General features: G+C 40.7%; 3 protein-coding genes across 3 annotated transcripts; 1 reads left to right on the top strand and 2 right to left on the bottom strand.

The window, feature by feature from the left end:
* Positions 1–96: 96 nt before the first annotated feature.
* On the bottom strand, positions 97–8,138 carry neu4 (sialidase 4). Its single transcript, XM_053651475.1, has 4 exons — positions 7,574–8,138; positions 6,289–6,519; positions 5,923–6,178; positions 97–5,138 (listed from the first exon to the last, which is right to left on the bottom strand). The coding sequence occupies exons 2-4, from the start codon at positions 6,511–6,513 to the stop codon at positions 4,264–4,266; spliced, it is 1,356 nt and encodes a 451-aa protein (XP_053507450.1). The 5' UTR covers positions 6,514–6,519; positions 7,574–8,138; the 3' UTR covers positions 97–4,263.
* A 2,323-nt stretch (positions 8,139–10,461) lies between these two features.
* Positions 10,462–16,003, top strand: wdr53 (WD repeat domain 53). The gene is made up of 3 exons (XM_053651476.1): positions 10,462–10,583; positions 11,291–11,792; positions 14,049–16,003. Exons 2-3 carry the CDS (start codon positions 11,304–11,306, stop codon positions 14,676–14,678), a joined length of 1,119 nt encoding a protein of 372 aa, XP_053507451.1. The 5' UTR covers positions 10,462–10,583; positions 11,291–11,303; the 3' UTR covers positions 14,679–16,003.
* Positions 16,004–17,005: 1,002 nt separating this feature from the next.
* On the bottom strand, positions 17,006–20,983 carry srprb (SRP receptor subunit beta). The gene is made up of 7 exons (XM_053651481.1): positions 20,781–20,983; positions 20,300–20,394; positions 20,108–20,185; positions 19,927–20,009; positions 19,010–19,146; positions 18,244–18,298; positions 17,006–17,659 (listed from the first exon to the last, which is right to left on the bottom strand). Exons 1-7 carry the CDS (start codon positions 20,923–20,925, stop codon positions 17,458–17,460), a joined length of 795 nt encoding a protein of 264 aa, XP_053507456.1. The 5' UTR covers positions 20,926–20,983; the 3' UTR covers positions 17,006–17,457.
* Between the last annotated feature and the right edge of the window lie 597 nt (positions 20,984–21,580).

Consider the following 21,580-nt stretch of genomic DNA (forward strand, 5'->3'; position numbering starts at 1 on the left):
TCAGCCTGAAAGAGGACATGTGTCTATATTGTCTCAATGCACTGTGAAGAGGACGGTTCGAGTGGCCAAAAAATCTCCAAGGATCCCAGCTGGAGAATTGCAATAGTTAGTCATGTCTTGGGGTCAGAAAGTCTCCAAAACTACAATCTGAAGTCACCTAAATCACCACAAGTTGTTTGGAAGGGTTTCAAGAAAAAAGCCTCTACTCTCATCCAAAAACAAACTCAAGCATCTTCAGTTTGTCAGACACTACTGGATCTTCAAATGGGATCGGGTTCTATGGTCAGATGAAACCAAAATAGAGTTTTTTGGTAATAAACACCAGAGGTGGTTTTAGAACACAAAGAGAGGTAGCCATATCGAAAAGTACCTCATGCCCACGGTTAAATATGGTGGTGGCGTTTTGAGTTTTTGTGGCTGTTTTTCTGCCAGAGGACCTGGACATTTTGTTAGCATACATGACATCATGGATTCTATCAAATATCAACAGATATTAAATGAAAACCTGACTGCCTCTGCCAGAAAGCTTCAAATGGGCCGTGGTTGGATCTTCCAGCAGGGCAATGATCCAAAACATACATCACAAATCAACACAAAAATGGTTTACTGACCACAAAATCAAGGTCCTGCCATGGCCATCCCAGTCCCCTGACTCGAACCCCATAGAAAACCTGTGGGGTGAACTGAAGAGGAGAGTCCACCAGCGTGGACCTCGAAATTTGAAGGATCTGGAGAGATTCTGTATGGAGGAATGGTCTCAGATTTCTTGCCATGTATTCTCCACCCTCATCAGGTGTTATAGGAGAAGACTCAGAGCTGTTATCTTGGCAAAGGGAGGTAGCACAAAGTATTGACTAAAAGGGTGTCAGTAATTGTTGCACACCTATATTTAACAAAGAGATTTTTTTTGTAAACCTGTGTTTGGTTTACAATTGCTTGATATGATGAGAGCAGAGAAAATGAAAAGAGAAAAAAAAAAAAAAAGATCAGAAGATTAAACAATAAAGATAATTTTTCACAACCTTCCTTTGCTCATATTTACCAAGGGTGCCAAAATTAGTGGAGTGCACTGTATACACACTTACCAGCTATTTTAAGGTTATCAAAACCGGACAGTTGAAGACAAAGAAAAATAGAAAGGAAAAGAAAGAAAAAGACCAGCCAGTGGTTTTCCAGTCTTCACTTGTCCACGTTCGTTGAGCTTGTAGCCTCAGATTCCTGTTCTTGGTTAACAGGAGTGGAACACGATGTGGTCTTCTGCTGTTGAATTTCAACATGTACATTCTGAGATGCTTTTCTGCTCAACGTGGTTGTAAAGCGTGGTAATTTGGCGTCCTGTAGCCTTCCTTCCAGCTCAAACTGGTCTGGACCTTTTCGTCTGACCTCTCTCATCAACAAGCAATTTTCACCCACAGAGGTGCTTAATGTTTGTTCCATACTGTGTAAACTCTAGAGACTGTTATGTGTGAAAATCCCAGGAGATCAACCGCTTTTAAATACTACGTTAAAGGTGTATCTATATGATTTACTGCCTTACGCTGCTGCCACTTGATTGGCTGATTAGCTAATTCTGTGAATAGTATACAGATGTTCCTACTGATGTGGACAGTAAGTGTACATACTGTAAACTGTATATATACACCTGTATATATGTTATTTTTATTATCAGAAATGTATATGTACTGTTTGATTATTGGCTTATTCCTGTTTATATTATATATTTTTTTAAGTTAAAAATAACTTAAAGTATCTAACCACTGTTTGTTGCAGTTGATAATATAAAACTGAATAATCTATATTCGGGTACATAAAGCTCATCTCTTTTTATATGAAATTGAAGGATGAAAAATGGATAATAATGAGCACTATTTAAGGATATACGACTGTTGTGAAATCATGTGGAATGACTATAATGAATCCCCTTTGATTAAAACTACTTTTAACATTGGTTACAGTGTGATGATGTACATCCTGTGTAAGGAATAAAACACTACAGGGTGTGCTGTTATAGAAAAAGACCACCCTGAAGTTGATTATGTTCCATTAAAAAGCAATTTAATTTGTCTTATCACACAAAAATTTGCCATCAATTAATTTTTTAATAATTATAGAACCGCAATGTTCTACTTTTTATTCATCTCTAGTTACATCTATCTTCGAAAACGTTCGTTCCCATTATCATGAATCCTGAAGACTTTCCCGTAACAGAAAACGTACTTACAACGACCTAACACTGGAGACTCATTCCATATACGCTAAATAAAAGTCACTTTTAAGACCTTAAAAGTAGAACAGTGGGGATGCCTCTATTACCAACAAGTCTAGTCCTTCTTGTTACTAATTGGTATGCTTCAAATACCCTTAAAATATACTTCAAAACAGTAAGGAAGCTATAAAAGAACAACTATTTTAGACAGTTGACCTTGCTGTGAACTTGATTTTTTATTTGGATCAATTCCAATGTAAATGTTCCATGTAAACAATCAACCACAGGTTTATGAGATATTGTGTTAATGAGGCAAATAGACAACTGAAAGACAAACAGAGAGATGAACAGACAAACAGATGGAAGGATGGACGGCAAAAAAAAATCTTAGATAGCCAGGGCCTTGAGTTTCTGAATGGGAATGTGTAAGTAGCATCCCTGTAGGACAAACAGGAAGAAAGCTCTTGAAGAAAAAAAAATCTCAGTGTATCTAGTCCATAGATGTAGACCACCAGTTCCAAAATCTCAGTTCATCTGCTGCTTACAATACTAATTCAATATGAATCCTGCAGACATTCTTATGACTAGTCATTCTTGATCTATCGAAAATCTTGGACACTAGTGGTAAAGGCATAAAATATTCACCATAGTAACAATTACGTACTGGGCATTTATTACAGAACTGATTTACATGAATGAATAACTAGACAACGTGAGCCATATTTTGAGCAGCTGTCAAGATGTAAGTCAACTTTACATTAAAGGAATATTCCTGCATTTTTCAGTGCATCAAGGGTATATTCATATACCACGGAAAACGGTGTAATTTCCCTGTAACGACAATACATGCTCATTGAAACTCATTTGGAAATCTAAGGCCAGTTGTTCAATTCCATTTAATAAACGCATATTTATGGGTTTGTCAGGCAAAGTATTTGTAAATACAGCGCTAATGTATGTAATTCACACTTTTGAAAGATTTTCAGAAAGAAGAATTTGTGGTTGTGTGTTACCAACATAGCTGTGTCAGAAAAGCTTTCAGAAATAACCGGATTTATTTTACACTTATAGGTTCAGTAGGTTTTCGGTTCTTTTCTTAGTACAAGAAACTAGTTTGTGCTAATCACTCATATAGTACAGATACAAGGACAAAGGTTATGCTGAAAAATGCTGGTGTATTCCTTTGAAACAGGGATTCCAAACTCAATTTCTGCCTGTACCAGCATTTTGTTTGAAGGGCCATAATGTAAAACTATTCATTGTTTTACACATATCTATTCTATCAATCACTAATAATGTTACTAGGAAAAAGAAGGGATAAGAGATCACATTCACGTGTACTCGGCCTAGGAGATAACTCATTAAATGTTTGTTTGTTTTCTTCTGTTTAACTGATGTTTACTGTAAATGTTTGGCTCCAAATATCAAAAATACAAATGTTAATAAAGTCATTTCAGAAGAACCTTCACCAGATTATCTCTGCTAAGAACATTCCCCATCTCTCTAGTCTTCACGTTCAATCGACTTTTTTTCAACATAGAATGTGTGTAGGTTTCTACACTGGAGATACATTTTTGATTTCGATTCGGTCAACGGATCTCGCCAAAGGAAACTCCTGACATATTTCCGAATCTTCTGGGTCTGATAGGCATCCTATGTAGGAGATACGTAGGAGTTGGTGTTATCTGGTGTTTCAACACTGTGAGATGTGAGCTCGTACCTGTTGTAACAAGTGAATTCTGCAGTGAATTCTAGATTGTGTGAAAATGTTGAGCAACTTCGATATGTCGCATTGGTTTTTAAGCATGTTTGTGCATGCTGAATCAAAAAAAGGCAGCGAGAGCTGTTTGGCTCTCAGGCCCTGAGTTTGACAGGCGTGCTTTAAAATATATAGAAGTAAAAAATAGTCACGAAAAAACACTTTTTTTTTTTGATACAACTTTCTCAAGCTCTGAATAATATTGTCTCGGACTAAACTCTAACATATCTAAATGATCAGATTTATTGTGTACTAGGGTACCAATGGTATATCTGACCAGATGACATATATTCTGCGGCTAACACACTCTACAAAACTGACACATTCTCTTCTTCCTCTTTTTTTCTGCTGATTTTGCACTACTCAGATTCGGTGGGACCTGGGGGAGGTTGTTAATCAGCTCAAACAATGTAAATATGCTAAATGAAATCTCATCATATTCTGTCCTCGTGCCATTTTCAAATAAACAGGCAAAAATTTGAACTGGTGGTTCCCCTGTAGATGCCAGCTCCACATAGGCCAGGTCTGAGTATGCGCTCGGACCCTCGTAGATGACCCACGGCCCTGTCCAGCTATCCGGGTCACGGGGCCGCACGTTGAGGTACAAGCCAAGATCCTGCCGAGCGTTGGGCCAGGTTGGGTGTCCATACACTACCCATGTTGGTGTTAAAAAATTCTGGAACATGCTTGCTGTAGTGGAAGGTGAGCGATTAGTGGACTCCATCCACTGGACGTCACCCAAGTTGGACTTCTGGAGGTTCTGGAGGTTGAAAGGTGCTGGAAATCCAATCACACTTCCATGACAGCCATTTCTAGGCTCCACAAGCTTGTGCACCAGTTGTCCTCTTTGGAAAACGTCACCATCATCAAAACTGAGGGCCTGAACGCGGGAGCCGAGGGTACTGCGGGCATTACAGTAGAGCACGTTGGTCCCATCCTCTTCGTCCAGTGAGACAAGCTGACACTCCACGCATGCAGGCTCTGGCACTGTTTCGCCGAAATGCCACGTCCTGCCATGTGTATCGCTGTAGAAGCAGAAGGAGTGGGGAGTGGTTTTACAGATCTTTCCGAAGCACTGCCTGCAGTCAATGTGGTAGGTGTAGGCTGGGATCAGCAGACGGCCAGATTTTAACTGGATCCCATGGCCTGGCCCGAGAGCAAAGGTAGCCCACGCTATACATGTAAACCGAATAAGACAATACACCAAATTACATTACCAATACATTTAACTTTGAGGTTTTGTTTGGACCAATATGACACATTTTAAATATTTACTACATGTTTTGGGTCCATACAGTATGCAAGACCTTTGAACCACTAAGGCTCAGTTTCATCCTGTCTCCAGTGTAAGTCGCTTTGCATAAATGTGTTATTAATTATGATAAACGTTATTAATTAAATAAACCCAGTCCTGCACTCTCAGAAATCTCAGAAAGCTACTAAACTGTACTTTTTCTGGTAACTATGGTGGTAGAATTAAGCGTACATCTTTTGTACCTTTAGCATAAATCTTTTACCTAGGATAGTGCATGTGCTGTTCCATTAATGATCGTTTAGTGTAGTAGTCCTTAAGGTCCAATTATGTTACCTATGTTGTTTACAAAGGTTCCAGCTAAAATATACCCTTTATGGTACCACTCCAGCAACAACAGAAGGTATAGTTTGGTATTTCTGAGTGTTGGGGTCCAAAGCACTGAACATATTACTGCTCTCACACACCTTTAAGTTTGGGTTAGAGCAGACAAAATGTGTTGTGGTTCCCAGGAAAGTACTACAGCTTCTTGTTCCAAAGATAATTTACTACAATGGAACAAACAATAGGAATAGGAATTCAACTTTATAGTATGCTTTTTCACCATAATTGGGTTCTCAACTGTAATGTTCCTATGAATGAGGCAGGTTTCAATTTGATCATGCTCTGCATTAACCGATATAGCATTCAGGAACTAAGGCTCACCTTTAATCGTGTCACCTATGACCTTCTTAGTGAGGTCAGTGGCAGGACTCCAGGTCTTCCCATAGTCCTCACTGTACACGTAGCAGAGCCTAGTGACATTGTTGCCTGTCACCAACTGATACGACTCCGTGGTGTGACCGAGCACTGCGATGAAGAAGAGGAAGAGCGTCCCGGTGAAGGTGTCGTACACGGGACACGGGTTCATTGAGCGGTGGCCTTTAAGACAGGCGGTGCTCAGGACTCGCATGTCGTCCCACTAGACCAAGGAAAAGAGCGAAGGAGACGTGAGATCATAGCTGAAATGTATGCATTCAAGACTAAAGATGTAAAGGTGGTTTGAGATTCTGTTGCTTCTTTCTTGCAGACCTCTACATAGTTCCTGTAGAAGGCACCCTTGCGCATGACGAGCAGGTGAGCATGGGAATCAGCAGGACTGAGTCTCTCCTCACAGAAGGCCAGGAAGCAGGAGGAGCGCTGCAAGAAGATCAGAGCTGGTATGCGATACGTCACTCCACTCACTTCCCTCCGAAACAGCACGGAACGGGCAGGGAAATAGGACTTGGTTCCTGTGGTGCCATGATGGGAATCCATAGTGTACTGAAAAACAAAACAAATTCAGGTCGCAATCGTGATCATACTCAGATTGTTCTGAGCAGGATCCTCTGCAATCACAATCACACCAACTTCGAAGGACTTCCATCATTTCAGCATATTTATACTACAGCGCTCTTGAATTCTCAGATCTCATCAGTCAGAAGATTTGTTTAAAAAAACGATACAATTTTCACGAATATAACTTTTGACTTAAAATCAGAAAGCTCATCAGATGACGTACAGATCAACGTGGGCCCAATGAGCAGCATTGATGGGTGTCAGTGAGGCTTCTTCGGGATCTATTTTCATCAGCGGAGCAAAGATAAACAAACCATTTGGCTATATTGTGTCTGAAATGTCCTTTACTCTATATTAATTGCATGTTTATAGAACTGGCTTGTTTTTATATGTTATTGTATCAGGTGCTCAGAGCTCTGATATCCTTCCTGTTATATAATGCTACTGGGCATTAATAATGAACAAGAAACTATTTTATTGATTCAGTTATGAACCACAAATGCAGTCTTCTCAATGTAGACAATTATTCATCGAAAATGTGTGTAAAGAAAAAATGTAATTATCTACAGAAAGCAGCAGTTCCAACACTGGGGACAGACAATTTAATGAAATGCATGACATCACAGCATATTTACATAATCCAAAAGAATTATTCAGGATAATGCTGATGTTTGTTTTTCATATTTATTCATAGGGGAGGCTGTGGATCAGGTGGTAGAGTGGGTTGTCCACTAATCGTAGGGTTGGCGGTTCGATTCCCGGCCCACGTGACTCCACATGCCGAAGTGTCCTTGGGCAAGACACTGAACCCCAAGTTGCTCCCGATGGCAAGTTGGGGTCTTGCATGGCAGCTCTGCTACCATTGGTGTGTGAATGGGTGAATGAGACACAGTGTAAAGCGCTATATAAGTGCGCCATTTATATTTCACGGTATTTCTTACACAGCTAAAAATATCTGATACAAATCATTTATCTGTCACAATGAGAAACTAAAAATAGCTCTCTATAGAGAAACCAGCATTTAACCTTTTAAACATACCAGCAATATATGACTCTCTTTACAAAACCCAATAAATGGAGATTCTCTGCTGGATAACGTAGCTGGTTTTTATTGTTCTTCTGCTGTTTGGTTCGTACAGAGAACGTTGGTACTTCCTTCTCGCTTTGTCTTTTCCTGTGTTTTCAGTGCGAGTGAAAGAGTGTTACAGTGTCATTTGTCAAGAACAGTCTGTGCCAAAAAAAAAAAAACAAAGAGTTGTCACGAACAACTCAGAAATATGTCTGTAGGGTATGAAAATGTCTTGTGCATAAGAAATAAAACCATGCAAGAATTTTAATGTGGTGCAAAGGGCATCTAAAATCTCAATTTAAGCCACTAGTAATAAATTCCATATTGATCGAGTCAGTCAATATTGCACAGTTTGTTTCATGGTGCAAATGTTAACAGTAGTCCCTTGTTAACATTTTTAGACATATACGATTATTATATATCACTCAATGTTGGAAATATTTCAAACCTGGGCACGCCGGCATATCTTATACATATAGTATATTACTATATACCATTATACCAGCTGTGACACATCACAAATCACATTTACATTGAAAATTACTTCTTTTTTATTATTATTTATTTAATGTAATGTTCAAAAGTGAATCTTTGAAACATTATTATTGTCTAAAGTGAAATATCAGGCAGAAGATTTAACAGGATTTTGATTAATCAATGCCAAAAGGTCCTAATTGCTTTCCTGTAATAACAATAACTTACCAAAATTATTAGTTGGTTATTAGTTTAATAATGCATCATACTTTCAAATTGCATTTAGAAGTTAGTGATAGATGAAAAACAGACTTACTGACAGATAGATCTTCAGTGGTCTGTGACAGCTTGACTACTGTTTGAGGGTGAGAGGTTGAAAGCATGTGACAGTGTGCATGCATGTGTGAGGGAGGGGGGTGTTTGTAAAAGAGAGAGAGAGAGAGAGAGAGAGAGAGAGAGAGACAATACCTTTTTTGCACGACCCTGTCTATTAGGTAGAGGCCTATTCAGTGTCCTGCGCTTAGCTTGTGCACTGACCCAGAAATGAGCTCAACTCATCAAAACAACTGTATCCAGAAAATCAGCAATCTACAGCCATTATGTGTACAAGTTCCGTGTGCGTGTGGTGAGAGAGATGAAAATTTGAAACAGCTAAAGGCAAAGCAGTTAGTTAACAAGAGCCACCATTTTATCAGAGATGCAGGTTTTTTCCTCATAAAATCAGAGATATCGGACTAACCAGTGTTCCTAGCTTGTGAACATGACCATTAGCTGCAGGGGAAAATCTTAGTTTGTCCTGAAGCCTGGTGCAATGCTCACACATTGTTGTGTATAGATCTGTTTTCATTTATTTTCATCTTCTTGTTCAAATTTGACTTTGTAATGAAATTCGTTGCCAACCTTTTTACAATTCTTTGATCAGTGTTATTTTTCTTAAGGTTGTGTTTGATAATTGGCCTGGTATCTACTATGCGTATGAGCACACTTTATGCATTATCACTTAATTCTTCTTCTGTCTCCAAGTTCTCTTCTGAAAAAAAGAAAATTAAAGGCTGATCGAACTCATTTCATTCAGGAATCAGTGTTTTGTGTCCTGAGCTGTTTCTCATCAGGGAAAGCCTTTACACCATACAGCGTTTACACCATTACATCGCTGACAACTGGTTTAGCATACAAGGCCATGCTGAGAGCTCATTCCACAGAGTACATGGTGACATCTTGGATCTTGTTTAGGGATGATTCTATTCGTGACATTTGTGCTGTGACCAGCTGAGCAACGCCACACACTTTTTTTTATCAGCTCCTTGTATTGATGTAATTCCACTGCTATCATCAGAAACTGACACAGATGAACAGTACAGTGCAATACACACAGCATATACCTAGAACGTATGCCAACAAGGAAGGTGTGCCTGATAAAGTAAGTGTACGCAGTGTTTAAAAACGCTAGCAACGCTGCTGTGCATGGCACACTCCCAACAACACCACACAAACAACCATGTCAAGTGCTGCTGTGCTGAGAATGGAGCACCACCCAAATAACAGCTGGTCATTTGAGGTCCTATAGTGGCTCCATTCCATTAGGAGGGTCCAGGGGAACCTATAGCGGCTTACATGGTAGTTTTACTTGATAAGTTGATTGAGTGCACTGAAGCCGTATGAAATAAAGAACCCAAGTTGTTGTGTGTTATCTAAATGTAGGGTCCATGAAACATAGCCAAGGGTTTATTATTATTACATTATTAATATATATTATTAGTAGTGGAAGTCACAACCACAAGTTCCATCCATCCATACATCTTCTATACCGATTATCCTACAGGGTCACGCGGAACCTGGAGCTTATCCCAAGGAGCACGGGGCACAAGGTGGGGTACACCTTGGACAGGGTGCCAATCCATCGCAGGGCACAATCACACACACATTCACACACCCATTCATACACTACAGACACTTTTGGACATGCCAGTCTGCCTACCATGCATGTCTTTGGACTGAGAGAGGAAACCGGAGTACCTGGAGGAAACCCCCGCAGCACGGGGAGAACATGCAAACTCCACACACACAGGGCAGTGGTGGGAATCGAACCCCCGACCCTAGAGGTGTGAGGTGAAATGAATGGGTTTAATCCAAGCTGTCATTTTGGACCTAATATATTCAGTCAGTACATATTTAAATAATGAAGCAAATATTTGCATAGTTGGATTATATGAATTCTTTAATTCATTCATTCATCAGTCTTCACTAAGAGGGTCAGTAGGGTTTATTTCACAGTTAAATGGATCCTTTGATAACACCCGTGCTCTACACGAAATATCTGCGTTATTCGGACGCGCCCGAAGAATGGTGGCGTTTGCGTCATCAAAGCGCGACGTTTCCATATTCGCTGCACGTGAGCAGGACGCAGCAGTTATTGTGTTTATGTTCGAGTAATATTTTTATCATCTACATGTTTCAGGCGAAAGATTAAAAGCTTTATTTGGATTGCTACATCCATTGATTTCAGGTAAATTCATTTAGGAATAAACAAGTTTTTCCCCCGGTTTATGTGTTGGCTGTCTTTGGTGTTATTTCGCTTGACTAACAAATTGGCTAATAACAAATTAGCAGGTTCGTTTAATTGGATATTTCTTTTAGTTTTAATACTAAAATGGTGCTCGGCTCAAAGGAGTCGTGTTTACGGATTTACGGTGTGTTATTTTATCAGCAAGATAACCTTTATTACTTTATTCTATGCAGGTGAACTTTCAAAACACACGAGAAGAGCTACATCCGGGGACTTCGTCACGTACACTTGATTTTGTCTACAAGAATAAAATTATATGTTAATTTAGTGGTCTTTTCTGATAACAAACGCTCATTAAATTAAAGTCAAAGGGGGGGGCAGAAAAGTTCAAACAGGCGCAAACTCTTATGAGGTTTGTACAGAGCTGGCACATGTACCACGTGACCTACAACAGCAAATACTGACCTTACACTGAACTTGAGAAGGGTATAAAAGTATAAATGGAGAAAGACTGTTATCATCAGTGTAAACCATAATTAAGAAAGGGAAAGTGAAAGAGAAATACTGCCAGAAGTATACAAAACTCCAAAACAGTTAGAACTGAAGCTGGAATAAATATCTACATTGATATTGCATTCAGAAACATTGTTTAATACTTTAACATAGACCTTTTGTTATGTATGTAAGGATGTTTCTTCTCAATACAGGTCAGTAAGCAGAATGGCACAGCACTGGGCTGGAGGCCACACTGCCCCGGTGCTGTGCATCGGAGCTGCGGCAGGAGCCGACGGATTTCTGGCCTCGGGGGCCGAAGGAGGCGAGGTGACGGTGTGGACTCAGGAAGGGACTCCTCTCTCACAGTTGCGTTTGACCTCTCGGGACGACGTCACGTGTACGGTTTTCTCCAGCGCAGCACCGGGGCTGTTGTACGTGTCTCACGGTGAGACGGTCAGCATCCTGGACCCACGCAGTCTGAAGGAGCCGGTGGAGGAACTCAAGGACGTCGGCGAGGACGAGATCAACTCGCTTTCGGTGAGCGAAACGGGCGCCTCGCTGGCACTGGCGGATGATTCGGGGGCTGTGAGGGTGGTGGACCTGCACACGGGGAAAGTGAGCCGCACTCTGCGCAAACACACTAACATCTGCTCTTCCGTGGCGTTCCGACCCCAGAGGCCACAGAGCCTTGTGTCTGCAGGGCTGGACATGCAGGTGAGAGACACGGATTATACATCAGACACAAAATGCAAGATAAAATTTAAAGCTGGGGTGGACAAATAGCTAGATCAGGACTAGCAGATTCTATGATTTAGGTGACGCACTACATGGTCTGTCTATTAGCAGGGACTGTTTTTCCTAGGCATATTAATTAGCTTGAACAGATGCTAGAATATTTCCATAATCAGGGAAATGAAGGGGCATGGGAAAGTGACTACAGTGCTGTGTAGAACCTCTTATATAACTCTAATAACTAACACACGCTCAAAACAACATCAGACAGGAGCGAATAGGCACATTAGCCAGATTCAAATCATTTTCTTTGAGTTTTTTTGTAAAGAGCACAAACACAACGCTTCATCACCAGAGACATGAATTGATCATTTGCCCAGCCCTGTTAAAGTATTTAAAAATGAACAATGAAAGCAAATGCTATGTTTTCTGCGTCTGACTTCTTGCAAACCATTTTAACGGAAAACGTTCACAGAGGCCCATGTTTATACGAGCAAGACCCGATGTCAGTTTTATGGACTGTAAGTCATAAAACCTCAAGTTGGCTGAGTAGGTTTCCAAAATGATGCTTCGTTTAAGTCCTGCTTACCGGTAATCCGCTTGATATTACCGTATTAGGAGAGGGAACCCCCCTTATCTCACTCCAGCTGTGGTTTGTTTAGCTGTATCCATTTCTGTCCTGGAAATTCTTCCTCTTTAGTTCTTGCCTTAAAATGGCATAAAGCGCATAATAGAAAGAAAACAATTACGAATTAATGGATTACGATTTCCCGTTACTAGACCACAGATTAGGTAAGGCAAGGTGTACAGTCACTGATATACAGCTGAGGTGACAAGTTTATATACGCCTTGCAGAATCTGGAAAATGTTCTTTTTTTAAAAAATAAAAATTTATTGAGGGATCATAAAAATTGCATTTGTTTTTTTTTTTATTTATTTTTTTATTGAGTCCTGCCCTGAATAAGCTATTTCACATAACAGATGTTTACATATCGTCCACAAGACACAATAATAACTGAATTTACACAAATGAACCAGTTCAGAAGTGTGCTGTTATCTGGATGATCAACGACTGTGTTTGTTTTGTGAGAGTTGTTCACGAGTCCCTTGTTTATCCTGAGCAGTTAAACTGCCCCACTGTTCTTCAGAAAAATCCTCCAGGTCCAAACACTCTTTGCTTTTCCAGCTTCTTCTGCATATTTGAGCCCTTTCCAACAGCAGCTATAAGATGTTGAGAGCCGTCTTTTCACACTGAGGACAACAGAGGGACTCGTACACGACTATTACAAAAGGTGCAAACCTTCACTGATGCTCAAGAAGGCAACACGATACATTAAGAGCCGGGGGGGTGTAAACTTTTGAACAGGAGGAAAATTGTTGTAAATTGTAATTTTGTGTGAAGATCTTTTTTTTTAATTTAGTTCTGCCCTTTAGAAGCTACATAAAATATTTACAATTACACCGATCATCCTGTTCAAAAGTTTACACCCCCCTGGCTCTTAATGTATCGTGTTGCCTTCTTGAGCATCCATAATTCTGAAGACTCCTGCAGATTGCAATGAAATATCACTTCAGCTATTTTTCATGTTCGCAATGTTTGCACGTCAGAAAAATATTCTGCTTGTCAAGTGTAGTGGAAAAAGCAGTCCTCCAAAACAGCTGACTGGAAATAAAGGCATCACTGTACTGTGGCTGTGTGGCCCTCTAGTGGTGCACTGTGTGAGACCAAACATTTAAAAACTTGTGGATTAACTGGCGTTAAATTGAATGCGTCAAAGGAGCTATGACTACAGATACTAAAGATGGGCCTGGATTATTATTTATTGCATGATGCAAATGCAGATTGCCCACATGATTAGAAAGAGTATGGTTCAATTGTATATCGCAGCCATCTACAATAGATCACATGGGTGGACAAAAAGTAGCCCGGGCACCCTGGACAAAGGGTCATGCGTTATTACATTCTAAGCTACCAGTTTTTAGTCTAGGCAGTGAGATTCCAGCAACTAAAACATAAAACGGCAACACAATGGAGCTTTTCCTTGTCCAAGGGCTCACTAATGGATTCATGATTTGTCCTAAATGGGTGTGGCTACTAGACAACGTTTAAAAGTGTTACTATGTGACTTTCTTTTCCATTTCTTTAAAATAGCCCTTGCTGTAAATGAGCTTGAATGAGAGTTGCTATTTTTGGCACAGTTGCTCATAGTTGTTGTTGTTTCGTCTCTTGACGTCCAGCTGATGCTGTGGAACCTGCAGAAAGCTCGGCCAGTCTGGACCTACAGTCTACAGGAGGCGCTGGAGGAGGAAGGGCAATCCCAGCAACGAGCAGGTCAGCTCTTTAACCCGCCTCTGGCTCACTGCGTCAGTGTTGCATCGTGTGGAAACGTCTTGGCGTGTGCTGCAGAGGACGGGCGCGTGCACCTCGCCCGTGTGGGTGCTGGCTCCAGACTCGAGCAGCAGGGGGCGATAAAGACTCACAGTCAGGGCGCCTCTCAAGCCCACTTCCTCACCTTCATGCCTCACGCTTACTGGCTGGCCACCGGAGGTAATGACGGAGTAGTGGCACTGTGGGATATAAGCGAGGAGCCTGTAGTGGCAGGAGAAATCAAGGTCAAGGCCCAACGCAGGAAGCCCAAAAACAGGAAGTCGAAGCCTCAGGGTGACGAGGGAAAGAGAAACGAAGAAGAGCTTTCCGAGGAAGCCAGAAGTATTGACCCGAGTCAGACGAAGATGGCATTAAAACTGAAGTTCAATCATGAGGAGAAGGTGAACTGGGTGTGTCCGGCGCTCCTAAAAGGACAAGCTAGTTTACTCGTGGCAGATCAGAGCACCAGTTTATCTGTGTATGCTCTGTCTGGGCTTTAGCACCATTTCTCCATACAGTGTGGGAATGCACAGGACTGTGGCATGAGATGACACACCAGATAACTAATCAATATAAATCTATGGGTTAAATGTGCTAATGTGTTCTCCCCCCCTGGATTAGTGTAGCCGTGTTGCCAGGAAAAGGCGGCTATAACGAGACTCGAAACCGTGATGGAGTCAATGATTGGCTGTACAGAAGCCTGAAAATGTTTTGCATCATGTAAAAAGACATGCACAGTTTAGTTTAATGTTGCTATGGAATACTTCATCGACATCAGGAAATCATAATGCACGCACAATTAGGGGTGTGTAACTATAAATCGTGACACACTGTGCCGTGCGTCATAGAAATGTGGAAATCAGTGCAGTCGCGCGGTGTGTACACCATAGGTCCAAATCTGCACATCTCACAGAGTTCAATTAATAAATAAATAAATCCAAAATTAAAAACAAAAAAAGCGCATGCTGGTCACATGATGACATTCTTTCATGGAGTGCCTGTAAGATCTGCTTTAGATAAAAGCGTCTGCTAAACGAGTAAATGTAATGGAAATGCACACTACAGGTCAAAAGTTTGTGGACACTCGACTGAAATGTTTCCCAGGATCTTAAAAAGCTTTTGATCTGAAGGTGTATGAATAAATGTTTGAAATCGGTGTCGTAGACAGAAATATAATCGTGCCAACATATTCATTTCTTTCATTAGAAAAGTAACATTTTATTTACAAAATATTTCTTTTAAACGGACGACCCTGAGCGAAATATTCCGAAAAGCAGCCGATAAGTGTGTAGCGTCGGTCTGAACTTCTTTAATACTGTTTAAAAAGCATCTCAGGGAAATTCCTCAAGAAATCCGGTGTGAAAACACCAAGAATACGTTTCTGGAAATTCTAAGCAAAAAGGACGTCTACTTTGAAGATGCTAAACTACTGAATTATTTTATTTATTTTGGATTTATTTTTATTTTTTTTACCACAACATAATTCCCATAGTTCCATCTGTGTTACTCCAGAGTTTTGATGGCTTTATTATTATTATAAAATGTGGGGGAAATAAATAAAAAATAATGTGTCTAAACTTTTGACCGGTAGTGTGTTATACGTTACATGACCATGCTATAACTGTTCAAAAGAACACTTTGAACGACACCGAACGCAGTAGAAGTCGGGCATTTTAGTCGACTTTGGAGCTCTTTCTCATCCCCAGGTCAGACACACTGTTCTGTCAAACTTTTTGTAAAAATGTATAAACGTATTTATTTTTAAGATATGGTGAACCTGTGGCATGCTTTGTGTACAACATTAAACCATTTATTTAGACGTAAAGTTTTTTCAGTCATTTTAAAGACCCATACACAATGGGGTGGATCTTGAAGGAAAATACTCGGTGATGGAGAAGTGGAATTACTGTTCCCAACCTGAAGTTGATTATTCCCCCTGCCCAAAGTGTTTTCTTTTTGTACCACACCAATTAGCCCACAAGACTTTCATTTATTAATTAACGAACAATTCATCATGTGTTTATCCATTTATAGTTATGTTTAATGTGGAGGATATAGATATATATATAGAGAGAGAGAGAGAGGGGTAGAGAGATGGATAGATATGTAGAGATAGATATATATGTGAAACCAGATGTGTTTATTATTAGTCTTGGATCATGTGGTGCATGCTGTCGCTGTAGAAACAACGTATTAGAATGAATTAATAAAGACCTGCGATTTGGCTTTTAGCCAGGACTACTTTCACAGCTGCTGTTCCAGAAAAGAAACACCTTCTGAATAACCCTGTGATGGAAATACGTGAAGCCTACTCCTGAGCACGTTTGTACTTAGTGAGAATTGTACATACAGTTGGTTGCCTTGGCAGATGAAAGTCAACAGTCCAATCCAGCTAATTCAGTAATCCACGTCTGAAGAACAGCGGCCTGGTCCTCGGTAAATCGGATTCAGGTTGAAAGCACTGGATTCCTACATGACAAATGGACGGATTAACCTGTCCGAGTGTGCGCTGAATTATAGTCATTCTGTTCTGAAGTGTCTTGAGAGAAGTTGTTTTCCTTCTCCTACAGGACGTTTAGAGTAATTCAAGCTTAGACAGTAAGACAGTGTTTGTCTGGAGAGTTGGGAGGGAATGATTTAAACTGAAGAGGAGCGATGAATCCTCGACTGTAACACTAACAGTGACGAACCTTGATTTGTACTTCATACATCAATCGGCACATCTGAGAAAAGTGCTGTTTAAACCTAAAATAATCAGAGGGAAAGAGCGGGATAGAACCGAGCTTAGGGAAACGAGTAGACACAACAAAACACACAGATTAAAAGCTAAACGTGCAAAAATCCCAAACTGTTTATTTACAGGTTTCAGCAGGAGTTCGAGCCTGATGAGTTACCATAATTACACTGTCACGCGTTCCAGATCTAAGGCACGAATCAGGCTTGGAGAATTCACAGAGGTTTTTTTTTGTTGTTTTTTTTTTTTTAAACACAGTAAACTGGTGGTACCGTGAAACAATAAATAGCAGTTTATGGTGTTAAATTAGAACGTTCAGGATGGATTGTGTAGTCTAAATAAATAACTGTGAATGCCTTGGATGCAAGTCTTCACTAAACACGAATCAAGGCGTAAATAGACTTTCTTTCGCACGGTTCTAGGTCAGCTGATGTGTACAAGTCGATATAAAACAAGGAAAACAATACTGACTAAAAGCCACGTAGTAAAAGACCTCGAAGGAATCCGAATACGTGACTTGTGTATCTTTGTCCGCAAATAACGGTTCATAACTTGGCTAAACACTTCTCCAAAGCCTCGATTTCGCCGTCCTCGGTGCTGCTGTGTGCGCTGCACTCCACAAACTCCACCTGCATGGACAGCTGGGAGAACTCGAAGTCCTTGCCCTTCTTGCCCAGGTACGTCGTGGACCGAACCGAGCCGTCCTGAGACGTCAGGGCCGCCGAGCGGGTCACCCTCAGGGTGGTTCTGTGAAGACGGACACAAAGGGTTGGACGGATCGCGCATCTTCAACTGAAGGCTTTACGCTAACTGTCCACTTTATTAGGAATATCTGTACGTTCATGCCGGTGTCTAATCGGCCAATCGTGTGGCAGCAGTGCATAAAAGTCATACGGATACAAGTAGAGCGCTTCAGTTAAATGTTCACATCAAACATCAGTATGAAGAAAAAGTGTGATCTTTGTGAACTTAACAATGGCACAACGCTCTGCGTCTGACTTTCTGTTCGCCGCTAATTATAAATCGACGATGAGGTGAACTCGACTGCTAGAACAAAATGGATGCCTGTGATGCTGCTTCACTACTGATGGATTTTTCTTTTCCCCTGGTTTATGGCACATATGGACTTGAGGTTACTGGTGTGGAAAGTGTGAATGCGGATTTAGAGTATTGATCAGATATTAAGCCAAAGTAGCGCTCTAGCAGTCATTAACAGGCTCAGTCTAGATTGTGTGTACATGCTTATAAATATCAAATGCATAAGGTTTGGACACTAATTTAAAAAAATATATGTTTTTAAAAACCTGCGATTTGTAAAAGTGAACACTTACAGCTCTTTCTCCAGCTGCTGCTGAATCAGTTTGGCCGATTTTGCCATGGTGATGTCTGTATATATATAAAAAATATTTTAAAAAGTGGGAGGAGCAAGAGTTTAAGTATGCATCAGTACAATCACATTCAAACTAGTTTAAAACTGCATTTTTAACCTGTTTCTACAGAGCATTTAATGCAGAATGTTATTTAACAGTATAAAGAGTACCATATCTTTTTGTTGCATCACCAGTGCTTAATTTATAAATCGGCAGGTCGTGGAACACCAAGAGTGTAGTGATCCGGCAAGCCAAAGTTCCCGGTCCCCGACACGTAAAAGTGCTTCTAGAATCTCATTATCAATGAATCTCTGTTAACGATAACTGCTTTCTTTTCGCCGTGACACGCATGCTGTAGGCTTCGCTTCGTGACGACGAATTCAATGAACTTTGCACTTGAAGCGATTACATTACGTGAAGGCTGCTGATTGGCTATTTGCGCAGCGGTAACACGAGATTAGCATTAGCAACTGAAACGATTTGTTTTGATGATGTTAAACCTCCAGCTACAGAGGTGGCGGTTCAACATAAAAAGGTTCCAGAACCTTCGTGTGATGCATTTTAGCTCTGTGTATCACATACTTTTAAATAAAAAAAAAATAATAATAAAAAAAAAAAAAAGTGTGTTTGAGTGCTTCTGTTATCGCCAGGCAAAATAAATGTAATAATAAATAGTGTTTGAAGCTACGAAGTTGACGCGTCCGTTTTCTGTGAGCGGACAACCTACCTTGTTTGTTGCAGGCGATCAGCATGGTCGGAGCGTTCTTGGTCACCACGCTGTCCGTCAGGAGGGAATAAAGAAACTCAGCCACGTCCTTTACCTCCTTCTGGAACATGGCGCTATCCACTACGAACACGATCGCTCTGCGGTCACAAGGACAACCAGTCAACCTCGTATACATCTATATACAAATTATTTTCGTTATATATTACGACTGTTTGAATCCTTTCTAAGTTTACAATACAGTGATGGAGTAAGACGTATTAAGAATTACTGCATGGGAACGTTTCAACCAGATGTGCTTGTTGTACATCCCATTCCAGATTTAGTCCCCCTTTTCCCCAATATAATATCCTCCACTCTTCTAAGAAGGTACTAGATTTTGGAGTGTGGTTGTGTGGGTTTGTGTACATTTAGCCACAAGAACATTCGTGAGGTCAGGTTGAGACGTCGAGGAGGTCTGGCGTTCCAGTTCATCCCAAAGGTGTTCAGTCGGGTCGAGGTCAGGGCTCTGTGCAGGACACTCGAGTTCTTCTACACCAACTTTGGCAAACCGTGTCTTCACGGAGCTCGCTTTGTGTACCGGGGCATCATCACGCTTTAACAGATGAACCTTGATCTATTTATACGAGCTTGAGAATGCTGTTGATGGAGATTACAAAAACACATCTGATCTGGAAAAGTCTAACAAATGTTGTTTGCCAAATCCCGTCCCACTACGACAATGCACAAAGCGAGCTCCATGAAGAAGTGGTTTGAAGTGGAAGAACTCGAATGTCCTCAAACCCCTGACCTCAACTCTCATTCAAATTCTCTGCGATGCTACAAAAACCGTACACACGACCTACGCTCACGTTTAAAGAGCCCCGAAAACCCTGAAAAGGTCTACAGTCTTGGAGGACGTTCATCTGCAGGAGTTCTACCTGGCAGAATCCTTCAACTTCTCCAGAAACTGAGTTCTTAGACTGTCATGACCAGGAACATCCACAAGAGTCCAGCTGGTAGCCTGTGGACAAGAAACAGCATTGAAATAAAAGTTAAAATCATCTCCTCAGCTCTGAAGATGAAATAAAATCAGCTTGGTGAGGTGTTTTCCTTTAGTACCTTCTCGTTTTTTGCTCTGTAGGACGCTTTGTTCTCGGTAATGGAGGTCACAGTTTTGACAAATTTCCCTGTCAACAGCTGGAGAAACAAAACTAACGCGTTAAAACTGGGTGGGTTTTTTTTTTCTTCCCTTTACAAAACCTAATGAGGTCTTTTTCATGAAATCAAATGCAGAAATGTTTTCTTCCTCACCCGGCTGAAGAGGAGAGATTTTCCAGAGTCACACAAACCAACTAGCAACACCGCATTTCTGCTCTTCTTGGTGCCCAAGAAAAATCTCAAAAACACTGCAATGTACATACATGACTGTTTATTTCGTGCCAAAAGCTTCAAACGTGTTGTTTTTCATTCAAACAAGTCACATACTGCGACAAAAATATGAGCAAATCCTCTAAAAACTTGTTCTCAGATACCTAGCTAGTTAGTTTATTTAGCATTATTTTTTCCCCCCTACCCGTTTTCGACAAATCCCGCCACCTGCACTATGATTGGCTAACACATTAGACGCAGAACCAATCCGCAAACTGCTTATGATCCACTAGCCAAACAGCGCAAGCGCAAACCTACAACCAGCCAATCTTCACCGAGAAGGCGGGATTTATCGGAAAACGATTAGGAAATATATTAGCTATGTTGCTATGAGGCCCAAACGTTCTTAAGTTAGCTTGCTTACCTATTGTAATAATAACAACAGCTATAGCGATGAAAACGCCGATTAGAAATGAAGGGTCTTGCTCGGTTATTTCTTTAACGAATGCATCCAAAAATGGCTCCGACGAAAAGTCTTCATCCAAATCCAAATTAATTTTCCTCTCCATGGCGGGGCCGGCGGGGCTGCTGCTACAGCGGCGCTTCCTCTGACACACGTGTACTTAAAAAACGGAACAGACATGCGCATGCGCAGGAGACATCTCACAGCAGCCCAATAGATAAAACACTGTACTGTAATGTACTGTATATTTATATGTATTGTGGAAAAGTTTCTGTTATTCTGTAAACAGTACACAAGTAAGAATTTATATATTTAGATTTTTTAAAAAATATAGTATAGTATTTATTATACTGTATAATGTTTGCTCAATTCATAAAGAGAGGGAGGGGATGGGGGGAGTCTGGTGTGTGAAGGACTGTTTATAGCTCCGGTAATGTAAGTGGATGTTTTAATGGGCGTTTCACAATATTAAATGTAACTATAAATGGATAAAAATGAAAATGGTTTGTCACTCTTTAATGAATAAAGAAAATCAGCCATTGGCGAGAGGAATGACACACTTGGTATAGGAAAATAATCAGCTATGGTGTGGTAACGGTCGCATCGCACCACCCTGTTGTGTTTTATTCTTTATATATTGTGCAGCAGATCATTGGTGGCTTGGCGGTTAAGGTTCTGTACTTTTAAGGTTGTGAGTTCAGATCTGACACAGAGCTAGTGATGGGCTTTTGAGCAAGGCCTCTAATCCAAAAATGCTCATC

Source organism: Ictalurus furcatus, chromosome 20 (genome assembly GCF_023375685.1).
Source record: "Ictalurus furcatus strain D&B chromosome 20, Billie_1.0, whole genome shotgun sequence".
NCBI classification, from domain to species: Eukaryota; Metazoa; Chordata; class Actinopteri; order Siluriformes; family Ictaluridae; genus Ictalurus; species Ictalurus furcatus.

What these genes read in the sequence shown, in the direction of transcription:
- neu4 (XM_053651475.1), bottom strand. Translation starts at nt 6,513, where the DNA reads ATGGATTCCCATCATGGCACCACAGGAACCAAGTCCTATTTCCCTGCC. An exon ending in TCTACAGGAACTATGTAGAG is followed by an intron (nt 6,179 to 6,288) that starts GTCTGCAAGAAA and finishes TCCTTGGTCTAG; the next exon opens with TGGGACGACATGCGAGTCCT. An exon ending in CATAGGTGACACGATTAAAG is followed by an intron (nt 5,139 to 5,922) that starts GTGAGCCTTAGT and finishes TTACATGTATAG; the next exon opens with CGTGGGCTACCTTTGCTCTC.
- wdr53 (XM_053651476.1), top strand. Translation starts at nt 11,304, where the DNA reads ATGGCACAGCACTGGGCTGGAGGCCACACTGCCCCGGTGCTGTGCATC. An exon ending in CTGCAGGGCTGGACATGCAG is followed by an intron (nt 11,793 to 14,048) that starts GTGAGAGACACG and finishes CTTGACGTCCAG; the next exon opens with CTGATGCTGTGGAACCTGCA.
- srprb (XM_053651481.1), bottom strand. Translation starts at nt 20,925, where the DNA reads ATGGAGAGGAAAATTAATTTGGATTTGGATGAAGACTTTTCGTCGGAG. An exon ending in TGTTGTTATTATTACAATAG is followed by an intron (nt 20,395 to 20,780) that starts GTAAGCAAGCTA and finishes TGTACATTGCAG; the next exon opens with TGTTTTTGAGATTTTTCTTG. An exon ending in ACAGAGCAAAAAACGAGAAG is followed by an intron (nt 20,010 to 20,107) that starts GTACTAAAGGAA and finishes TCTTGTCCACAG; the next exon opens with GCTACCAGCTGGACTCTTGT.